At 41.8% G+C, this 21,968-nt stretch overlaps 1 protein-coding gene across 1 annotated transcript in view; it reads right to left on the bottom strand.

Annotated features, from left to right (window-relative positions):
- The window catches only part of KCNT2 (potassium sodium-activated channel subfamily T member 2), a 185,678-nt gene that overhangs the window by 25,013 nt on the left and 138,697 nt on the right, over positions 1-21,968 (bottom strand). Inside the window, exons 18-23 of the mRNA XM_054576572.1 lie at positions 20,665-20,770; positions 19,729-19,901; positions 12,455-12,589; positions 5,441-5,552; positions 3,024-3,125; positions 478-561 (exon numbers count right to left, since the gene is read on the bottom strand). Of these exons, the coding sequence (XP_054432547.1) occupies positions 478-561; positions 3,024-3,125; positions 5,441-5,552; positions 12,455-12,589; positions 19,729-19,901; positions 20,665-20,770 (712 nt within the window). The remainder of the gene's footprint in view (positions 1-477; positions 562-3,023; positions 3,126-5,440; positions 5,553-12,454; positions 12,590-19,728; positions 19,902-20,664; positions 20,771-21,968) is intronic.

Genomic DNA, 21,968 nt, shown 5'->3' with positions numbered 1-21,968 from the left:
CATCAGAGCTATAACGACAGTCATCTGGGAAAGATGCGGCAGACCAGGCACCAGGCCCACAGACAGGAGGCGTGTCTGCGAGCCCCTCTCCAGCACCCCAACTTTGCATTGTTGGCAGGGCACTTCACTGGATGCTCTGAGACACAGTATGCTCTTTTACAAAACAATTACGGATCAGCTGAACGGCACAGTGACTTTTGGTCCCCAGTAAGGGATCGCTGGTCAGAAGCAGCCTGCTTCAAATGGCCAGCTGGAGGAAAACACCTGTTCTGAATTCTGGACAGCATAGCTACTGGTCATGATTATTAAAATAATGTTTTCCCTTGAACATTTTCTAAGGAATTAAAAAAATGACGATGCTGTGCTTTGAGTACCTATTAGGGAAAAATTAAGATAGAAGAGTTATCTATGTACATTATAGATAGATTTCAGACCATTTATCAAAATAATCTTCTATTCCAAAGATTATTAACTTACAGAACAAAGGAACCCCGATCCTGGGATAGTGTCCAACCCCAGCAGAAGTCTGGTGATAGAAATCATATAATCTTTCACAAATGACTGCAATAGAAACAAAATTATGAAAGGTGTAGAAGAGCCACACAGGTGAACATCGTATCACTAGTAAAAGGTTGTTTCTTGTCACACATCTTCAAGCCTCCGCCAAAAAGAAAGTAAAACTCTATCTTGTGAGTGTCCTAAATACACATGCACAGTTAAGCTGTCCGTAAGGAGACATGGAAGTATCTTGAAGTAATTTCTAGAATATCTTGTTATGCTAAAATGTTATGCATTCTGTTAGACATGATAAAAACATTTTTAAATGTTAATAATAAAAAGTGAGTTGCTACAAAATAGAGAATATATAAAAACTTGAAAGAACTAAAATTTGCAATGAAATATTACAAGTTTTTTGGATTCGGCTCAATGCTACTGTAATACATTTCTAATACTACAATAACTAAATGTTAATAAATTAATAGGTTAGTATTAAATATCACCAGACTCTTTATGTGCTGATATGTAAGATATATTTTGCTAGAACACTACTCAGTTGTTGGATTATCAATGATGCTTCCAATTTTTTTTCGGTTTACTCTTAGCCGTGGGTGGAAAGAAAAACATCCACGCAATGAAAACATTATACCATGACATATAACAATTGTTTGATAAATTTTACGAAGTGATACGCTTAGTTTGATCTTCAAGTGCTAAAATGTGACAAATTTAAATAATAATCTGTGCCCGGACCACCTGGCTCTGTTCTGGGCATCCTCCCGCGAAGCGGAAGCTCTCTAGCTCGATTCCAGGGCTTGATGCCCAGTCAGGGCACGTGCCTGGGTTGCGGTTTCATTCCCTGGTTGGGGCACGTGCACGAGGCAAATGCTTAATGTTTCTTTCTCACATTGATGTTTCTCTCCCTCCCTTCCCCTTCCTTAAAAAATAATCTAGTTATTTTGCATAGCAAAGACTTTTAGCAAGTTGTAATGCCTTTTACATAACTCCACCAAACTGTTTCTTGATGACTGATGTATGTTACTGACGTCTACTGCCAGGAGACGGCAGCCTTCCACCTAGAGTAGAAGCAAGGAACTAGGGCCATTCCCTCTGTGCAGGCCAAAGAGGTGGCCTTGAGGTCTCAAGGTGCGTCGGTCTCCTGGTAGTTGGGACATGAATACAATAATGGTGATTATATAAATTTAGGAATTTTATACATGACTTCTAACATCCCTTTTTAACCCATGATGGGGGGCTCTTTACCTGTCTCAACAACAGAACCTGAAAATATCTCATTTGATGTCAGGAGAAGATAAAAGGGTAGTTACTACTTTAGCTTATGTGTTCGACTTTCTCAAGAAGGTTTTACTTTAACACAAGCTACTGAGGCTAAAAGATCTGAAAACTACTGGTGCGTAATGACATCCAGCATTTGACTGATAAAAATTCTTCTGTTCCAACCTTGCTCTTCCAACAACCTTCCCCCGCCCCGCCCCCGTCTTGATGGTCAGAGTACGTGCAGGACGATGCCCGCGCGGAAGCTGGCCGCCTGCCGGGCCCCCGCAGTGTGTCTGGAAGCAGCCGGGCAAACAGCCGTGTTTGTCCTCCTGGGCCTGGCTGTCCCTGCACTCGGCGGGCATGAGCTGAAGGTTCGTGACATGTGACATTGTTAGAAGAACCCTCATGGGCGTCATGAGCCAGTGGAAAGGCTTCAGCTACTTTGGATTAATGTATTCCGTTGTAGAGGGCACGTAAAATATGTCATCAAAAAGTAAATAAGCCAAACAAAATATTTGAATGCTGAATTTGAGATTTAAGTCATCAAATTATTTAATACCCTAGGAATATTTATTTTCTGATAATGGAGATAGAAATTGATTACCTGAATCAGATAATTTGAATGAGTGCTGCTGCTCAGTTTCTGCGAGACTTAGAAAAAATTATTTAAATATATTTGGGTAAAATAGAATCTCTATGAATGTTATAACTACGATAAAATAATAGGAGTAACTTCAACCTTCTGGAATAATCACAATTCTCACGTGTTGTGAAATCTTTTTTATGTTTGCCTAAGGTAGGTAATAGTAGATATTTAAAATGTCCTTGGTTTTTCAGTTATTGGCACCAATTTTTCTTATTTAAATCAAAGGCATATTATAAATCAGTTTGTTTTTTAAACACAGTAATTTTTGTTGGCTTTTTTTAGTCTAGTAATATTAATGGAGCACAATACCACATGTATTAAAATGCCACAGTAAACACTGTAGGACCCTAGCGCTGAAGAATGCCAAAAAATAATTTCATGGCTTATTCTGAAAAAAAGAAAAAGATTTTTTTTTTTACAAAATGTTTCACTAAATTTTATGTCATTAAACATGTCAAAAAATAAAACACTGAATTACTTCCTGAAACAATTTTAAGTGAACCTCTCCAATGAGAAACGCTGGATCTGTTATTTATTTAACGAAAGCTGAGCGACATGGACAACAAACATTTCAGAGCAGAAACGCAGAAAGAGCGCGCACCTGGTAGAGCAGCGTGTCCAGCATGCTGATGCTGAACACCCTCCCCGCAGCAAAGGGCAGTCGGAACATGAAAGCCAGGTTAGAGCCCCGCTCTCGTTCTTTCTGCGCAGAGATCAGAGAGAGATGGGTGAGCAGCCTGCGTCCACGGTTTCCCGCCTCGTTTTTCCGCCTGTGTAGGGTCACATGTCTTCCACCACATTGAAGAGGAGAGAACCCTTCCCAATGCATTTTATGACGACATCATTACCTTGACCCCAAAGACCGGCAAAGATGCCACAAGAATAGACGGCCACCTCCTCGCCCCGTGTCCTCACACCCTGGGCAAGGAAGCCCTCAGGGCACCCGTTATAACGGTGCTAAGCCATCCCCCTAGCGGGGGCCCTGCCCGCATGGCCAGTTCACCCCCCAAAGCCCTGCCGCCTCCCACCGTCACATTAGGGGTCAGCTTCCGACATGTGCTTGTGAAGGGGACATGAGCGTGTGGTCAGTGGTGACTCAGACCTGCCATATAAAATCACGGTACTTGATTTTTAACGGATAAATTTGCACATTAAAACAGTTGTCCAGATAAATTGCATTTTCTCACTTCTCTAGAGTAGACAGGGCAATGTTTTCCTCCACTGACAAGAAACAGGAGCTAATTAGTATCCTCTTCAAATTCTTTTGGGGACAATGTGCAAAAAGGTAAATATTTTCTTAAAAACAGGGTAAGGAGTTTTCCTAAGGAATCAAATGCCAGGGAGATAGCACTGAACTCCCACTCAGCCATTCTAGTCCTTAGATTATGAATAAACAGTAGTCCAAACCTTTAAAGAGGAAAAAAAAGAAACAATATGTTTTTGTTTGTTCCTTTATATCTGTGTCTCCTGTTCAATTGTAAATTCTGTGTGTTTTGTTCAATTGGGTAGCTCCTAGCATGTAACAAGGTATTTGGCTTATAGTCAGTGCTCGGTAAATATTTATGGGCTTGAATTTAAATTGAGAATATGTAAAATTTTGCCTAGTGAATATATTTAAAAACAGCTTTGATATTCTTGCCTATTTCTCCTAGAAGCTATCTCCATTTTTTTGAATCATTTTGCTCTACCATTCACTGTAAAGTGATTCATGGTTTGCAGACATGACTATTTGCATTCTGACATCAATTTTCGGACATTAACTGGGTGTCCTCAATTCAGGTCAACACTGGCACTAACTACCCAGAGTTGGCTCAGACCCCGCAGGGTAAGAGGGCCCAGCCCCACAAGACTGTTCTTATTTCGGGTGCCTTCTCCAAGCCAACTGCACTTCCATCCATGCAGCTACAAATGCGGGGCTTCCCACTGCCCCAGCAGGCTCAGCGATTGGCTCAGACGCTCACAGATCTCAAGACGGGCCCTCCTTCAGGATGGCCACTTTACTGTGAGAATGCAAAGGAACAGCAGATGACAGGCGTATCCGGGAAGCTGGAGGGGCCCCGAGCACCGGGACTCCGTCCTGACATCCTCTGCTGTCAGCGTGTTCACCAGAAGGACAACCTCCACTCTCGTTTGCGCAGAGCTTTGTATCCGCGTTTCATCATGTAGGCATGATTACTGAAATCATTAGCCATGTGATTAAGCTCCCCCTTGGAGCTGGGATGTGATGAGGGGCTGAAAGGTCCAATCTTCTAATCATGTGGGTTTTTTCCTGGCAACCGGCCTTATCTCTAAGCTGCCGGAGGCCCCTCCAGGATTTGCCTTATTAGCATCAAATCAGTTATGATTGAAAGGTCTGAATAACAAAAGGCACTCCTATCACTCAGGAAGTTCCAAGGGTTTTTTGAAGCTCTGTGTCAGGAGCTAGGGACAAAGACCAAATCTCTTTTTCTGATTACACCGCCCTGTTCATCTCACATTTTTATTACTTGGCTTCTTCCATCAGTGAGTAATTACCATATGATTGCTAAAGTGTAATTATCATCACCACTGAGGAACGGAGGTAGTTCAAAAGCAATTGTAAAGGAAGCAGCCTTCAAGCCAACTGTGCCGTGAGCATGAATAAAAGACTACTTCATGGAGTGCATCAAAACAAGGGACATGAAGTAAGTCGAGAGGGAAATGAGGCAAAGATGCCTGTGTTTTCTGTTATTATCCTCCTCATCTCTGTTTTATTGTCACTTGACACATTTTTCTTTCTGCTCAGCTTTGTTAGTAGGGGTGTCAATGACACAGCATGGCCAAGGGTGGCATAAGACAGCCCTACCATATTCACTTGTGATAAAAATAGGTCAACTCCAGCAATCTGCATTTTTTAAAAATTTATTACATTAAGATTTTGGCCCCCTCCCATAGGAATTTGCAACAGCATTTTTACTTTTACTATCTCATGGCGTTTCTTTCTACACACAGAACTTCCCAGAGTTACTCTTTGAACCCAAATAGTGAAACGCAGCTCACCTTTTCCAGCTTTGAAAGGGCGAGGGAGTAGCAGTCTTTGGCCCTGAACTGCATGAACCGCATGTTGGCTGGGTGCGTGAGCTCCGTGATGATGCTGAGGCTGGAGAACAACCTGCGTGGGGAGACAGCATTCGCGTTACGCCCACGATGCCACACGGCGCTTTTCTGCGGGAGCGATTCCTCGCGCTGGGCGACAGCCGCAGGAACCGCCGCAGGCCCTGCCACCGACCTCTCCAGCCTGAGGCCAGGAAAACGAGCCGCTGTTTTCTGAAGAAGATTTTAACTTGCACGTTAGCACTACGACAACAACAGGAAATTCCAGAGTTTGGCCTGCATTTGGTATTTTGTGTCTACAATTATGAACAGCATGGAAGAGACACTCAAAAGGTGACGTCAGAATTTCCGAGGTGACCATGTGGCAAATATGGCAGTGGAAATGTGAGATAAATAGCGTATTTTGGCAAAAATTTTACATGATGAGCTTAAGGATCACAACATGTAACAAGGTACTTGAGCTTCCTAGACTCATAGCGCGCAGTTATAAGTGTCAACTCTGGCTGCCACGGACTTCTGAGAAAAGAAAATATTTTAATGGAAATAATGTTTCATCGTAATGAAATGAGGTCAATGCTCAATGACAGTGTTGTTCTCAGCGGATCCTGTGGATTTTCACAAGTCCCATAGCTTTGCAGCCACTTCCCCCCGCCCCCCACGCACGCGCAGATATAACCCCCTCCCACCCCGGACACAGCGGCCAGATGATACCACAGCAAATGCCCTTTTATGGTGGCAGTTGAGGTTAATCTGGTCTTTAGCTGGGGTCTTCGTAGCCCTCCGGAGTCACACATTTGAGATTCTGCGAGGCAGCCTCTCCCTGGGGCGCTCAGCCTGGCTCTCCACACATTTGACAACTACGGGGTCAGGTCGTTGGGAAAATGCGTCTCCACAGGACGTCTTTAACCCCCTCCGAGGCCACCTGCCTCGTGGCTGAGCCCATTACCTTGCCCTCGGGGCGTTAGAACTGGTAAAAATACGCAGGATAGGAACGCCCCGCAAAGGGCTCCACCCGAGTCAGCTCCGCAGCTGCCCTCTGGGTCCTGCCGTGAGCATCCTGGGGCCTCCACGGCCGAGCACGGGCTGAGGGGCCACGCCACTCCCAGGAGAGGAGAGGAGGGGAGGGGCGCCGCCTCTGAGCTCTGGCCCGTGGGGAGCTGACGCCCTCCTGCAGCTCCAGCTCCCTGGCCTGAGGGGCGAGGGGCCAGACCTGCCCCTTTGCCCGGGGCGGGGGGGCCTGTGCCCCAGCCGCGGCCAGACCTTCTCGGTCTCCCTGCCCCTCCGCCTGTCTCCCCTGGGCCTTAGTCACCGACTCGGTGAAGATGCTAAAAAATTCTTCAAAATACTCCCAGAGTGATCTGTGACCTGTGAAGCGGGGCGCCCTTTTGCTTTAAGTTCATGGACAAATAGTTGGGCCTTTCCTAACCAGAGCCTTTGACAACTACGGGGTCAGGTCGTTGGGAAAATGCGCTCCCCAGAGGCAGAAACAGCCAGCATTATACGGCTTCTGCTCCACTCCGAGAATAGATATGTCCATATTTCGTGATCTGGGTACGTGGCAATAATTTGAAATAGCAGCAAAACAGTTTTTTCCGTTAAGAAATAACTTGATTTGTGCAGGTACCCGGTGCTTACAGTAGTTCCGTTCCCTCGGGCCAGTTAGGGAACGGCTAACCCTCGGGTTCTGGGAGGCGGGCCTCGCGCGGCCTGGCGGTGCCGTGGGACAGGCTCACGTCCGTCTCGGTGGCTGGTTCTTGGCGGTGCTATCACTCCTTCAGCAGCTCTTTAATTTTTTCTCTTTGTTGTATTTCTGCTTGACATGTACTTTCTTTTCTCTTAACCTTCCTCCTCATTCTATTTTGAGATCACAACCATTATATAAAGTTCCTCTCAAATCTAATTGAGACGAAGGTTTAAATTGCTTAGCCAGAATCATTTTCTCTCCCCAGCGCCCCTCGCCGCCTCGTGTTTGATCCTGCGGTTTGCTGCACCGCTCGCTTCTGGCTGAGCTTCAGGGCGCCTGCTGAACGCCGCAGCGGGAAGGGCGGCTTTGCTCTGTCCCGTGTCAGGTAGCGGCGCCTACTCCTTTAATAAATAAACCTTCGTTACAGTGAATAGTCTCTCAATTCTCCTTTGTGCGTTTTTGGTTTTGTAGGTAAGCTCTTGATGAAGATGTTATGATTTAACTAGTTTATGTCAAAACACCATGGAATCCGTGTTCTTTTAGAAGCCCTTTCTTCTTACTCAAAATTCACCAAAGACAGCAAATGTAATGGAAGTTAATTTTTTCAGGAACTTTTGAAAAGTTAGAAGACTGGCCCAATGGGAAGGAAAAAAATCAAACGGGTTTGGGGCTGGCACCTATCGATCCGGTAAGCCTGGGAAATGCGTCCGTCTGCCAAATCTCCGATCATCTGGGAATCCCAAAAGTACGTATTTCAAAAACATTTTAAAAGAAGAGCGTCACTGTGAAAATTAATAAAGGACGCTCCAGCTGAAATTGGGACGTGGAAGCTCCCTACTGAGACCTCTCTCCCGCTATAGCTTGTCTGGTGCCCCGCACCCAAAACAAGACCCTGTCAAGTTCAAGCGCAGCTAATTCAGTCAGACCCAACGGGAAGAGAAAACGCAGGCCTGCGCGATCTAAAAAGAAGTAGAAAGTGAAACTCCTGCCTTCCAATTAGACTCCATGACCTCGCAGAGGAAACTACAGAAACTCACAATGTACAAGGCTGGACGTGTTTTTCTAGGGGTGATAAATGTGGCTGAAGGGGCGTTCACGGATTAAGTAGCATGACAGTGAGAGAGAACGTACCGCTGGTGAGACACGTCTGGATCACCACCGAGAGCCAGGCCAGCGACGGGCCGGGGCAGCAGCCAGCTGCCGGCGAGCGCAGCTTTATTTCATCTTCTGGGAATTTTTCTTTGAAAAATAGAGCTTTTATCTTTCACATATGTGATTCGAACCAGACGAATGTATGATTCCTTGGATAATACAATCCTTTTCTAACGCACGCTGTCAGATATAAGTATACACATCTGTAGCTCGACATATTTGCGGTCTTAGGACGAGGGAGCGATAATACAATCGACCCAGTCACTGCATTTAAGGGGTTTGTGGAGTTGAAATTAGATAGGACAACAAAATGTAGGATGGCGTGCCTGTTCTGTTTTGTAGGGAAAAGCCTATACCATTTATGTCATTTTAAACTGAGAAACTGCATGCATTATCTAAGTCTGCCACCTAGTGAAAACCGAGAACTAAATAAGACTTAAATAATAAAACATGCAATTGCAGCAGCTTTTACATTTATGATGTATTGTTTGTATTCAAATGTAATATTTTATATTTAAAAATTTAGTTGTCTACTAGACTTAGATATCTTCAAAATGCTAATGCTGTAAATCTATTTCTGAGCCTTAATATGACCCACATACTTTGTGCATATAGAATATTTTAGAAATGAAATGGCATAATCAGTGTCTCTTCCCTGGGTACTAGGCTCCTAATAAAGCAAGAATATAATTGAAAAATAATAGTTTGTTCTACTTAAAACTTGTCTACGGTTAATGTATGTTCTGACTCAGCAGTGTAAGTATCATTGTGGAGAAGTGTCAAATATCTATGGAGTAGTTCTTGGCCTGAATTAACCCATTTGATACACATTTTTGACATGCCTAGGTATGCTAACCAATATAAAGGTGAAAAATAGACTATACGCTTTATTTCACAGACTACTCAGAACTCTGAGACTAGCTGCAACTGTGTACAAAAGCAAAAGAAACAAACATAAGAACATACAAAATTGGAAAAAAATTTATAAAACACTCAGCTGGTATATTATACAATCATTTTGATCTCCTGTGTGCCTGGAATGATATATCTGAATAACAGGGGTCTGCATGACTCTATAGGTATAGAAACACACTCAGATACCTGAAACGTCAGTTGGGGACCACATGTGACTATCAGCACTAACACAGATATGAAGTCTTCAAGTCCGTATCACCTGCATTGCCTTCTGTAATCATTTCCAAAACTCACTCTTGCCCACTCAGGGGAAAGACTCTAGTCCCCACAGGGAGGGGGCCAGGCCTGAATCCTCAATAGTCTGCCATCCAGCCCCTGAGACTGGATTTCAGGTTGCGTGGTGCTTACTTGTGGAGGTCACCGGCTGCCACCTCTAGAAAATTGTCACCTGCCTCAAGAGAACTCTGTGCAAGGCTGGGGACAGAGAACTGGAGCAGCAGGAAGAGGGAGAAGGGAAACAGAGTGACCAGTGTCAGCCCAGACCAGAGGACCAGGAACCTGGGTAGGGTTTCAGCAGGAGTGGTTACGGTCACTGATCTTGACGGGGAGCCTGGGCGAGGGGAGAAGAGCCCTCGGGGGACTCAGAACAGGGAGAAGGTGGGAGGAGCAGTGGACAGCGGGGCCCAGGGCAGAGAAAGGACCCTGCGGAGGCAGGGGCAGCAGCCACACGCAGAGCTGAGGGGCGCGGAGAAGACAGAGGGTAAGATTACGGGCGCCTCAAGGTCACGGGTGTGACCGTGAGAATGAGTGGCCGAGGAAAGGGATCAAAGAGAGGGTTTGTGGGGGATGGTTGAAATCCTCAGGAACTGTGGCAGAGGCGAGGTTGGCCCCGAGTCTCAGTGAATCAGGAACTAAAACCTTCCAGGCACGTGAAGGTGGAAGCAGAGCGCAGCTATACAATGAAACTGCCACGTCTGCACAACCCGGTCATGCATGTGTCATACATGATATTCCCTGTGTCGCAAGCACCTACAGTGTCTTACTTTTTGTTAATGGAAGACTAGCCTAAGTTAGCATGCGATATTATGAGTTGCTCTTCATAAGAAACTTATAAATTATTACATAAAGTTGCATAGGTTTTTTTTTTTCGCCCTGAAAAAATATTGCTGGATACTTAGCAAAATAATGACACAGTCAGACCTCTGTATGAGCAGGTTCCACATCCATGGATTCGACCAATCTTGGATTTAAAATGTTTGGAAAAAAACCTTACATTATCACTGATGTGTCCTACGTAGTCAGGCCTACGATGTGGACATCTGTACTGGACACATACAGCCTGTCTTTCCTCACCCTTCTTCCCTAAACAATATAACAGCTTTCTAGCATTTCCATTGTATTAGATATTATAAGTAATCCAGAGACGACTGAAAGTGTGTGGGAGGATGCGAGTGCATCATGTGCCAATTCTACATTTTATAGAAAAGATGTGAGCATTGTGGGTTTTGGTATCCATGGGGTTCCTGGACCCAGTGCGCCAAGATTGCAGGTTTCTAATAAACACCAGCATCTGCTCCCAGTGTCTAATTTGGGTATCTAATAGTTCTTTTGAAATTTCTGCTTGAAACTACTCAGTCTAGATGCACATATGCACATAAAAACTGCACAATTTCTAATACATTTTGCTGAAGATAAGTAACCTTAATAGTTTCGGGAGCCAAAGTTACTCATCCATTCACCATTCATTCTTTCAACCTGCCACCGTCCGCAGCCAGGCCCTTAGCGACGGCGCTCTCTGCGTGGTCAGTCACCACGTGTACGACTGCCCGTCGTTACTCTGGTCAGGTGGCTTCAAAGGACTGATTAGAGCCTCACACCTCTCAGTAAGATGGGAATATAGTATTATCTTGGAATCAAAATAATTCACTCAGATATTATATAATAAAAGTCCAATCCATAGTAGTTTTACTATAATAGAAAAAAAAAACAACTCACCAAAATTTAAAATTAAAGTGGCATGTTTAATCAGAATGACCTGGGATATATTCTGGTTAAAACTATAATTAGCTTCTTCCAACCATGGAATTTTTTTAAGTATAATTTTACTTTATTCACCAACTATAAATCTTATTCTTCTGAATTAATTTTCTAGGTCATAATTTCCCTTTTTATTCTCTAGAGGAAAAAAAGAATTGCTTATGTCTGTCATATTTTAAGCATGTGCTATGTTACCTGGAAACCTACTATTTTATATAGCTCAATACGTTAGTTCCATTCTAAATAACCTCCTTATCATAGTAACTTTAGAGGGTGTATTTCTCCTTCTGCAGCAAGAGGTTCTTAGATAAGTTCAGGGTCAGTTTTCCAGGTGCCCTGAGGGAATCTTTGTGTACCTGATTTCAGGCCTTTGCTTTAACATCACAAAGGGTTAACTGCTTTCCATATGCATTTTATATAGATGAGGGAAACCATTTGCACAAGGCTAAGAAGCATACTTCAGAGCTAGTGCCTGCTGGGGCCTCGGATGGCGGTTGTACTGCTCATAACTACAGCAGCTAACATTTATCGAGTGATTGAAAAGCACCTGGCATGTATATTTTTAAATATCTAACAACTTGTGATTAAGACTTCGAGGTTTAGAGAAGGAAAGCAATATGCTGAAGGTCATAGAAACATCCAGGCTGTCTTCTGAATTCCGAACTCGAACTGTAAACAAGTAATCACTGTCACTATAGGTTTTGCTGGCGGGAACTGCGGCCGGGCTGAGTTTGGTTAACAAGGACAGGGACCCAGCGAGCGTTGCCTTAGACTCCGCTCCCCGGAGGGGCGGCAGCTGATCACAGCCCTGGAACCTTCCAGTCCTCGCTACCCACGCCGTAAATGCACACCTCTGGCCACTGCTCCAGGTAAAACCAAAATGAGAACACACAGGGTCCACCGCAAAGCATGGCTGCTGCCGCCCTGCTAGGGTCAAACCATGCAGGAACACCGATTTATTGTTCGACTTATTTTTAAAAGAATTACTGGCCTGGTGTCAGAGATTTAACCGCATGCAGTACCAATCAACCAGTGGTGCTAAATAAACATTGGCTTTATGACGCAAGGAAGGTAGGTGACGTCAGCGTACGCGTCCTGTGTCCCCTCTCGCACCCGCTGTCACGCGGGCTGGGCCGGGCCGGGCCGGGCCGGGCCGGGCCGACCGTCCTCACCTGAACAGCGTCTGCACGTTGACGATGGTCTTGGCGTCGGCCATGTAGTCCTCCTCGGCGCTCATGGTGCTCTCCTTGTCCACCACCACCATGTTCGCCGCGAACGTCACGCCGCAGCGGAGCAGGTCGTCCAGGCTTGGGTGGGAGGCAACAGAGAGAATGGCACTTTCAGCAAAGCGCGGGGCTGGCGCGGGTTGGCGCTCAGGCCTGCGGTCCCTGGCGCCCGAACAGGTGGCTTTCACAGACACGTGCCCTGGCAGACGTCGGTGGGAGTTATCAGACTATATTCTCTACTGATGGGAAATAATGTGTATTTTTTTTAAAGATTTTATTTTTTTACTTTTAGAGAGGGATGGGAGGAAGAAAGAGAGGGAGAGGAACATCCATGTGTGGTTGCCTCTCGAAGGCCCCTACTGGGGACCTGGCCCATAACCCAGGCACGTGCCCTGACTGGGAATTGAACCTGTGACCCTTTCATTCACAGGCCAGAAATAATGTGTATTTTGGGAGATCTTTATATCGTATTAGATCTCAACTATGTCAGTGTATATGCATTTAATAATTATTAATCATATTAATAAAACGTGGTAACAGAACATGTTAGAACTATGTTTTACAGTTCACATGCTATTTCCAAGACATTGGCCCTTCCTTTTTTTTTTTTAAGCCCTAGAATGCTTTTGGTAAGAGTAAAAATGAACGTTATGCGAATTGGGATGGTCCAGCCTTAGAGAGATACCTAAACCCGTGAAATGTTTATGAGAATATCTAGTCTTTCTTTCTGGGACGCTCTGTGTCACAGACAGGCTCTGCCCCCCAAGGGCGTGCGCAGCATAGGAATGTGGTGGTGCTTGAGCCTCCCGGTTAGTTAGCCTCAAGTTTTGAGTAAGTGTTTGAATAACCTGATATCCCTGGTTGTGTTAAATAGTTGTGCTAACCCAGCACACAAGTCCCTATAGGTCATGATAGAGTCTGTCTCCATCATTGACAAGAAGTCCACCTGTCACTGAATGAAAAGAGAATGTGACTATCGGAGCTGAAGCAGGAAACCATTATCTCATTGCCTCTGCGTCACACAAACTGGAAAAATAGGTTTGAATCAGGGAAGAGGAAACTTGAATGAGTATAGCAGTGTCCTAGGTGTAGAGGTGATTGAAGACAGATAAGAATCGGCCTGACTGGCTTCCAGGGCTTCTGATTTAAAAAAAAATGAAGGGGGTGGGGGGTGTAAACCATAAAGACCAGCAGTTCCTTTGAGATTCTGAAACTGAAGAGCCGGTTGCCTGAAGGTCTTTTCCAACTGCTGATTGAATGAGGTGGAGGGCCTTGTTTTCCTCCCACGGGAGGCAGGAGGCAGGATTTCTTCCTCTGTTTTAAGACGAGGGAGCATCACCAAAGGCTTGAGCCCAAGGTCCCCAGGAGGAGTCCGGAAAAAATACGGCGGGAACAAAATGTTATTCCAAATAAGTTTCCTGTGGTGGCAGTGGCTGGGGCCCTGACAGCCGATTAGTGTGGCAACTGAGCTAAACCCCCAGGGGAGCTTTACTTGGAGGTCCCTTCTATCCAGGAAATCATCGTAATTGTTCTTATATCTATTAAAATACATTAAAGAAAGAAGTAGGTGGAACAATGAAAGTGATATGGTCCCTTATGGCCCATGAAAATTATTACTTGGGTCATATGCTTTTGACCCACATAATTATAATTTTATATCACTTTTTGATATTTCAGCTCTTAAAATCTTTTCTCCACCATTAAACATAAAAATCTGTCCCTTATACTTATGACATAGAAGGGAAAGATAGATGGTAGAAGGTAGACTTGCCTAGAAAAGACATACAGACAAAAGTTATGATAGGAAAAATGACTGTCATCAGCAATAAATCCCTCAAATTGAAATTTGACAAAAATTCCCCTATGAAAGCACCTGTGCTAGACAGCTAATTAAGATATCAGCTAATTACATACCCAAAGTACTGGCAGTTGCTTATATATAATCTTGGCAAAGGATGTTAATTATTATTACATATGAGTTTAATTCCATCAAAAATATTTTTAACAAATTGGAATGGAATTTCTGAACCCCGTGGACACATTTATGCTCTTTGTGTTTCAACTTTATTATATTTCAATTCATTTAATGTTGCATTATATCCTCTTTTCCCTTTTTTTAATTAAGCCGCCAATTTATTCTTATAACTATCACCCTTTCTTCCGCATCCTACCAACAAAGTGTCTTCAGCATGGTTGCTTTACACAGTTTGGCCACCAGATGGAAGCCTAAGAAAAAAGTCAACAGATGGAAAAAAGCGACTGACAATGTAATTGGCAATGTTTCCCTTCTAGGCTTCTCTAAGACTTTCCTTTCTTAGTAAAGTCTTTCCTTTCTTTACTAAAGAGAGAACTAGAATGTAAATGTTAGAGTGTAAGGTAGTTCTTCTGAATGTGCTGTAATTAAAAGGGTTTTTTAAGGAAAATTTCAAACAGGAGCTAAAGAGAATAGTGAACCCTGATGTACCTACCAGTCACCCAGCTTCAATAATTATCAACCTGTAGTCAAAATCCTCTTTCATCTCTGATAGGAATTAGATGCCCTCAGGTCTTCTCCTCACCATGCATACTTTATAGAGGAAGAATTCATTTCATAGTTTCCATAGGCAAAGATGGGTGGAAGGTTCATTCCTTGTCTTTTAAATATCCTATTTTTCTAATGAATTTTAATTGAATACTATCATTTCAAAGAAACATTCCTAGTGATTAAACATGGATTAAGTTCCCTTTCATAAATTTACATTGTAGTTAGTAGGTTAGCATTGTGACAAGTGAGAATGTAAATTTTAACGTATATTGAGGCTAAATATATGTCACTCTGTTTGGTCTTTGACATACCCACAGCCAAAACACTTTCAAAGTTATAGGACAGGGTGAAATGTAAGCATGAAAGTTCTCAATTGATAAAATTAAACATTTTATTTTGAAGGCTCTGGCTGACATTTTTTTAAATAAAAAATTAACACATTTTATAAGCATATTAGTTTTACGATCTTTTAGTACTTATATTTTTATAGTGTCATGTTCATGCATATAAAAGAATTTGTATTTAATACTAAACCATTGCACACATTTGACCTTTTAATTAACAGATTTTTAGAAATTATGAACTCTGATTTATGTTCCTAAAGTAAACTCATAAGGAAATGCTCCATTTCATAAATCTGACTTAAAATGAGCATTTGTGAATTCTCTGGAAGGTTTTCTGAAGTTATGATAACAATATCAATGCACCACAGTGCTGAAGCTTTAGGTTCTTCTCCACCAGGCATCAAAAGTAATAATGTTACTGCTGTAGATGACACAAAACTGAAACAACTCTAGACACTGGACAAAACTGACAAGGTCGACATGCAGCGAAATTTGCTTCGATCCCCGCCCCCCCCAGATTACTGCTTAGGAAGCTTGAACACAAGGTGGCCACGACACAGCACAGTAAGCTCTCCATGCAGAATGCATCGCGTGTGCAACGCCAGGACGGCCACCTCCACTCGTCATGCAACACGGGGCACAGCGCGCGGCGGGCCGCAGGACACACACTCGTGAGCGGGCCACAGGCTTCGTCACCTACTTGTCGATAGAGCCCACCATGTAGTAAACCATTGGAAACCAACAGATTGCGTCCAGAAAATGTATGTCTGGCCTAAGTGGCAGATGGGTCACAAAATGAAACACAGCGTCACAAGGGGGTAATACTTCCGGGGAAAGGACGTTGACTTAGTTTGCATTTCCAAAATTAAATGCCATCGAGGAGATTAATTTTAGGTGCTTTTTTTTTTTCCCTTAATATTTGTTAAACAGTGTCATTTGCACTTGTTATGAATAATAGGGTGAACTCAGAATTACAAAAACAACTTTTCAGCTTTGTAAATCAGAAACATTATGGCGTTATGCTACAAAAATACAGAATTGATACTCTTAACTATGACTAAAAAAGTCTTATCAGTGAATTTAAAAATTATTCATGCAGAGGAGGCCTTGTATGTTTTTCTTAGGTGACTCAAAGGAGCTAAATTAGCCTGCCTGCTAAGAGCAACTTTCTCTAAGGGATATACAGAATTATATCCCTTAGTATATCAACATATCAGTAAGTAAATATAGTATATGTACCGATAGAATATATGCATTGCATAAAATGAAAGTAATTCAACTTTTAAAGTATTGAATTTCTCAATCTATAGTTGAATAAAACATGCTGAAATTAATTAGTAATAAAAAATAAAAATTCAACAAGTAGAAAATAATTGATATTAGTTACAGAAATAAAATGTGCACCACATTAGTCAAAGTCCTAACTATAATTATCTTAAAAAGTGGACTATCCATGAGTCAGAAGCATCATGTCCTCACAAAAAATGTTTCATTATAAAAAACTGCCATTATATGCAAATATCAACTAGCTAGTTACTGCTAGGAAATGAAAAGGCTTGTGAATTTGCATGGATCTGAAAAGTTGAAGGTCATTATTTTCCATTTTACGAATTACTATAATAAATTTAATTTTGTTATTTCCAATTCAAGAAATGAATGTAGTGAGACAGTTTGTTTTATTGGCATTCCATAAGTTCACTGTTAAGTAGTTTATTTCTTCCCTATAAATATATAAGTAGTTATATTTCCACTACTTGAAATAAATTACCCTTTTCCCATTAATTGGGTTTTCAATCTGCCCATCAGTTTGAATCTTGACAAGGTCATTTTCTTGATTGGTAGAAGGGAGGGGAAACTGCCACTTCCTGACTGATTTTTATGAGCCCGATTTTTGCACTAGTCTTAAGATCAATGTTGTACTCATTTTACAAGTGAGAAAATTGGGGTTTAGAAAAATTTGATAGCATGCAACAGCCTATGGAGAGGCTGACCTTAGACCGTGTGTCCCATCTGTGCGAGTCCCAAGTGTGAACGCCTTTAATGAGAGAGCGCTGATCTATCGGACAGTTTACCCTTGCTTTTGACATAAGCAGAGCTGACGTTTGCTTGCCTCCCTCTGTGAAAAGGAGACTGATTCAATGAAGAGCTAATGTAAACAAGATGCTGTAAAAATTAGGGATGGAAGCCTAGACCTCGCACTTCAGCTTTGCTTTGCTTTGGGTTACGTGCTCCAAAGTTTTCGACCCTCTTTTCCATTTCCCATGAAATGCTATTGTCAGAGGACAAGATGACGTTTCGCACTGAGGTGGCAATCATCTTTGAAATCATGATGACACAGCAACAGGACCTACGGCCAGCCAGTCAGAGCTGAGACCAGTCCCAGTGAACCAGCGTCAGGTGAAGGACGCTCTGCGGTGCCCCTCGTTTTGACCAGTTACCAGAAGGGAGCCGGAAGACTTTTCATTTGAAAACACAGAACATACATTTTGAAATATTAGATGTGTGAATATTATAAATTTAATTTATATATTCAAATCCATGTTCGTCAGGATTTTAAATGTTTTTATTTCTGTTATATTGACTTTATTGGTCTTTCAACCAAATTTCCTAGGTAGCCACATACTGCGTATTATTTTCATCAATGCTCAGGATGCAAAGTAAAATTCAGCCCCCCTAAGCTAACTAATACCTATATTGTGTGCAATCATTAGGGTGCAAATTCCTAGAACATGGAAACATATTTAAAATTAAGCATTCTATTCAATATTTAGCAGTAGTAGTGTGCACTGCAAAATACTAGCCACTGTAGAGCAACAAGATTGCCTTCTTGGAAAAAGGATTCCATACAACTTCCTGGAACCTGACTTAGTAGTGTTTAGTTTCTGTGTCCTCATTTTTGATCAAAGGAACAGAGGACAACAGATAAAAATATTAGCTACCACTTTGAGGAAGTACCCAGAAGCTAATAAATTTTACAGCATGCACAGTTAAACCCTCTGGAAAAAATCAAACCCCACAAAAATCATCTAACAGCCAACAACATGGGGTTAGTTGGATTGCAAGATGTTAAGTCATTAGAGAAGCAAAGGAAATTTTTAGTGCAAAATAATCCAGCGCTAAAATACAATTCTTGTTTCTAAAACAGAACTGACCTTTCTTTTTTTTTGGCATATATCAAAAACCTGTAAGTTAGGTAATATCTTATAGTTGAAAGAACAATGAACTATAAATGGCCTAGAAGGTTCTAATTCTAAAATTGCCCTGGGCTTGCAATTTGCAATTGGCTTCTAAAGTGGCGGGTTGGGGGCATTCTTATAGGATTGAGCCCTTATCCTGTGAGCGCGGATCTGTCCCTGGGCAGCTAGTGTCAGGACTGTGCTGAATCGTCAGACCCCCAGCTGGCGTCCCCAGCCAGCGTTGTTTGCTGGAGGTAAGGAGAACGCCCACCCCCAACATACATTGAAATTGGGTCCTGCCAATGATATAAATACCTTGATATTGGTATGTTCAGAGTAAACAATACCGTGAACTTGTCATATATTGGGGAGCTATCTCTGTTTTGAGAAGTTTCGTTTGATAAATTCCAAAGGCAGAGACAAAGCAACAGATTGTGGCCTCATTCAGTTTATCCTGAAATTTGCATCACTTTGGGATCTAAGAGGAGAGTTGGAGGATCCTAAAATACGTTATTGATCTAAGGACCATCTGCTGCTAATTGTGAGTCACAGAGAGGAATATTATAATTTTAGGATGCAGTAAGTTTGATAATAGCACTCAGCGACCTATATTTACGTTGGCGTAAGGATTTGGAAATGCTTGCGTAGCCTAATTTCACAAGAGTATAGAAGTCCAACATTTTCCAAATTCATGAACAGGGTAAAGCATTCCTTATTCGTGTTATGCTGTGAAATGTATACTTTAACAGTGGAAGAATCATAATAACTCATGGCACAGCATAAAATGGATCATTAATATGCTTCTCTGGTAATTGATGGCTCTTTACAAAGACCGCGAAGTGTCCTGTTTGGGCGGGGCTCTTCCAGTCTAGTTGATTAATTTGATGAAAATAACTGTAATTATTTTGGTGGCATGTGTCCCACTGGAACTGAGCAATGACCACTTGTAAAACCAAAAAGCTCAGGGTATTCCAGTAATGTTTTAGGTCATATTTGTGAAATACAGCCATATGCAGTGATTAATTTGTACCATAGTACAGCATACATTGCCCAATGAATCACATGCCATAATGTGTCTGATTTAAAATATTATAAGCAAATGGAAACAAATTATTTTTGATATAATATTAAAAAATCTTCATCTTGTTTGTGTTATTTACTTATAAATATACTTACGGGTTATCCAATAGCAGTATAATGGGATTGAGCTCTTTCTTTGGTCTATAATATGCCCTGAGAGGAACAATAAAATTATACAATCCATTTCCAGCTGTTTCAGCTGCAACTATGATTAGTTTATTTTTGAATCCATAGGCTTTTGCATCTTCATAGTAGTTATGCTGACAGCTCTAAAGAAGAAAAATGATACAAAGAAATGCCAGTTTTATACCCCACTGAAATTTAGTGAAAGGAAAATTAGGATATATGGGTATATAAAATTCATCTAACCTAGTAAATTCTTTATTTTCTAACAAACTTGAAAATAGTTACATTTCTCTATGCCCAGTTCTCCATCAAGTTTTAGGGAATGATGTGTGTGATCAGACAAATATATTGCAAATATATAGCCTCATGTGGAGGAAGAAAGAGCAACATATGTGTACACATGTTGTAAAGTAAACTTGTTGCTAGGTGATATGGGGTGTCTATATTTAAAAATTTTTGCAATGTTTATGTATATCAAAACATTATATATTGCAAATATATACAATTTTTACTTGTCAATCATACTTCAGTGAAGCTAGAAAAACTGATTTGCCTGTGACTTTCATTTCCGTGAATAAAGTGATATTATAATTAGAGAACCCTGAACATTCCAGCACAGAATGGCTGAAGGGATTCTGTGGCTGTTGGAATGAGACTCCACAAGTTTGCGAGTCGGGTGCCTCTGTGGCTCGTTGGGTGACTCCACAGAGAGACCAGGCAGCTAAGAAAGTAAAACCCACCATTTCACATGCTGTGCTTACATTTGGAAAGATAGTATGTTCGAACCTATTTCACCCTGTACAAAATTATTTAATGTATAGTAGACTGTAAAATTGAGTTGAATATTAAGTAATTATAAAATAGCATAATTTAAATTTGCAGAAAATAACAGTAGCAAATGCTTACCTTGTCTAGTCTCAAGCAGCAAAATGGCACTTTTTCATGGAGGAGATGGCAAAATGTGGGTGAACTCCCTATGTAGGGAGAGTAGGGTGGGTAGCCTTTAGCGTATCTGCAAAGCAACATGGAATTCTGCATCACCTTGAACCGCAGGTGCAAAGCTGGACAATTAACATGCAGCTGTGATCCTCTATTTTGATAAAGCTAGAGACAGGGACTTTACGTTGTAGTTACATTTTGATAAGGAAATAAGACTAGAAGGTGGAGGCAGACCAGGGCCCATACACCAGATCTGGCCTGTTGCCTGGTTTTGTGAATTGAAAGTGGTTTTTATATATTTAAGTGGTTGGGAAAAAATCAAAAGAAGAATACTCTTTCATGTTGCGTGATATGTGAAATTCAAATTTCAGCGTCTACAGGTTTTTTTTTAGGACACAGCCCAGCTCTCCATTTATTGTATTTTCTCTGGGTGCGTTCATGCTTCTAAACAGACGTGAGTAATTGCAGCAGAGACCATGTGGTACACAAAGTCTACAGTATTTACTAGCTGGTTCTTTACAAAAAAAGTTTTCCAATCCCCAGTTTAAAAGATTTAGATAGATTTAAAAATAGTAATGTTAATTTTCACAGAGCATATTTAAAGCAAAATACAGTATCATGATTCACTCTATCAATATTCATTAGTTATGGATGCACTACTAAAATGGAGTAAATATTGAATTAATTATTGAGTTAAACACCCACCAAAAAGAGTTTATGCTGGAATCATGCTTAAAATATCGTCAAGGATATTCAGTTTGCTGACTTATAAAAATAGCCAGCTGCACATTTTGGCTGTGCTAACTTTCAAAATGAGACTGTCAAGAAGTACCAGCATGAATGAAAATTAAGAAATAAAAGGGAATTTACTGGAGGCAGAATTCCTGTATTCAATCTGCACAAGTTCCCCTTTCTTCTTGACAAAAAAAAAAAATTACCTTCTAAACCAAGAAATTTCAAACCCAGCTGGAACTGCTGTCCCGACGTCATCAGCTAGGAGGATGCAATGGTGCACACTTGGCAAACTTAAAAGTCGAGAATTCTCTCACTTCCTCTTTTTTATTTTTGAGAAATAAAAAAATCTCTACTTCTTCATCTTTTTAGAAGTTTGCGCAATGAAAGAATTTCAGTCACACCCCACAACATCATTTCTGGCAACACACTGGTGGCCAAAGCTCTCTTTGTTCTTCCTCGCGAGTATTTCTTAAATGTCCTTGAGTCCACTGGACTTCTTAGAGAGTGGGCTGTGTTCTGTGGCTACATCACAGCTC

This window comes from Pteronotus mesoamericanus, unplaced genomic scaffold (genome assembly GCF_021234165.1).
Source record: "Pteronotus mesoamericanus isolate MK-2021 breed Mesoamerican mustached bat unplaced genomic scaffold, CSHL_Meso_final contig_347, whole genome shotgun sequence".
Classification (NCBI taxonomy): Eukaryota; Metazoa; Chordata; class Mammalia; order Chiroptera; family Mormoopidae; genus Pteronotus; species Pteronotus mesoamericanus.
Note: the sequence above shows the minus strand (reverse complement) of the source record. Positions and strands in the feature narration are given on the sequence as shown.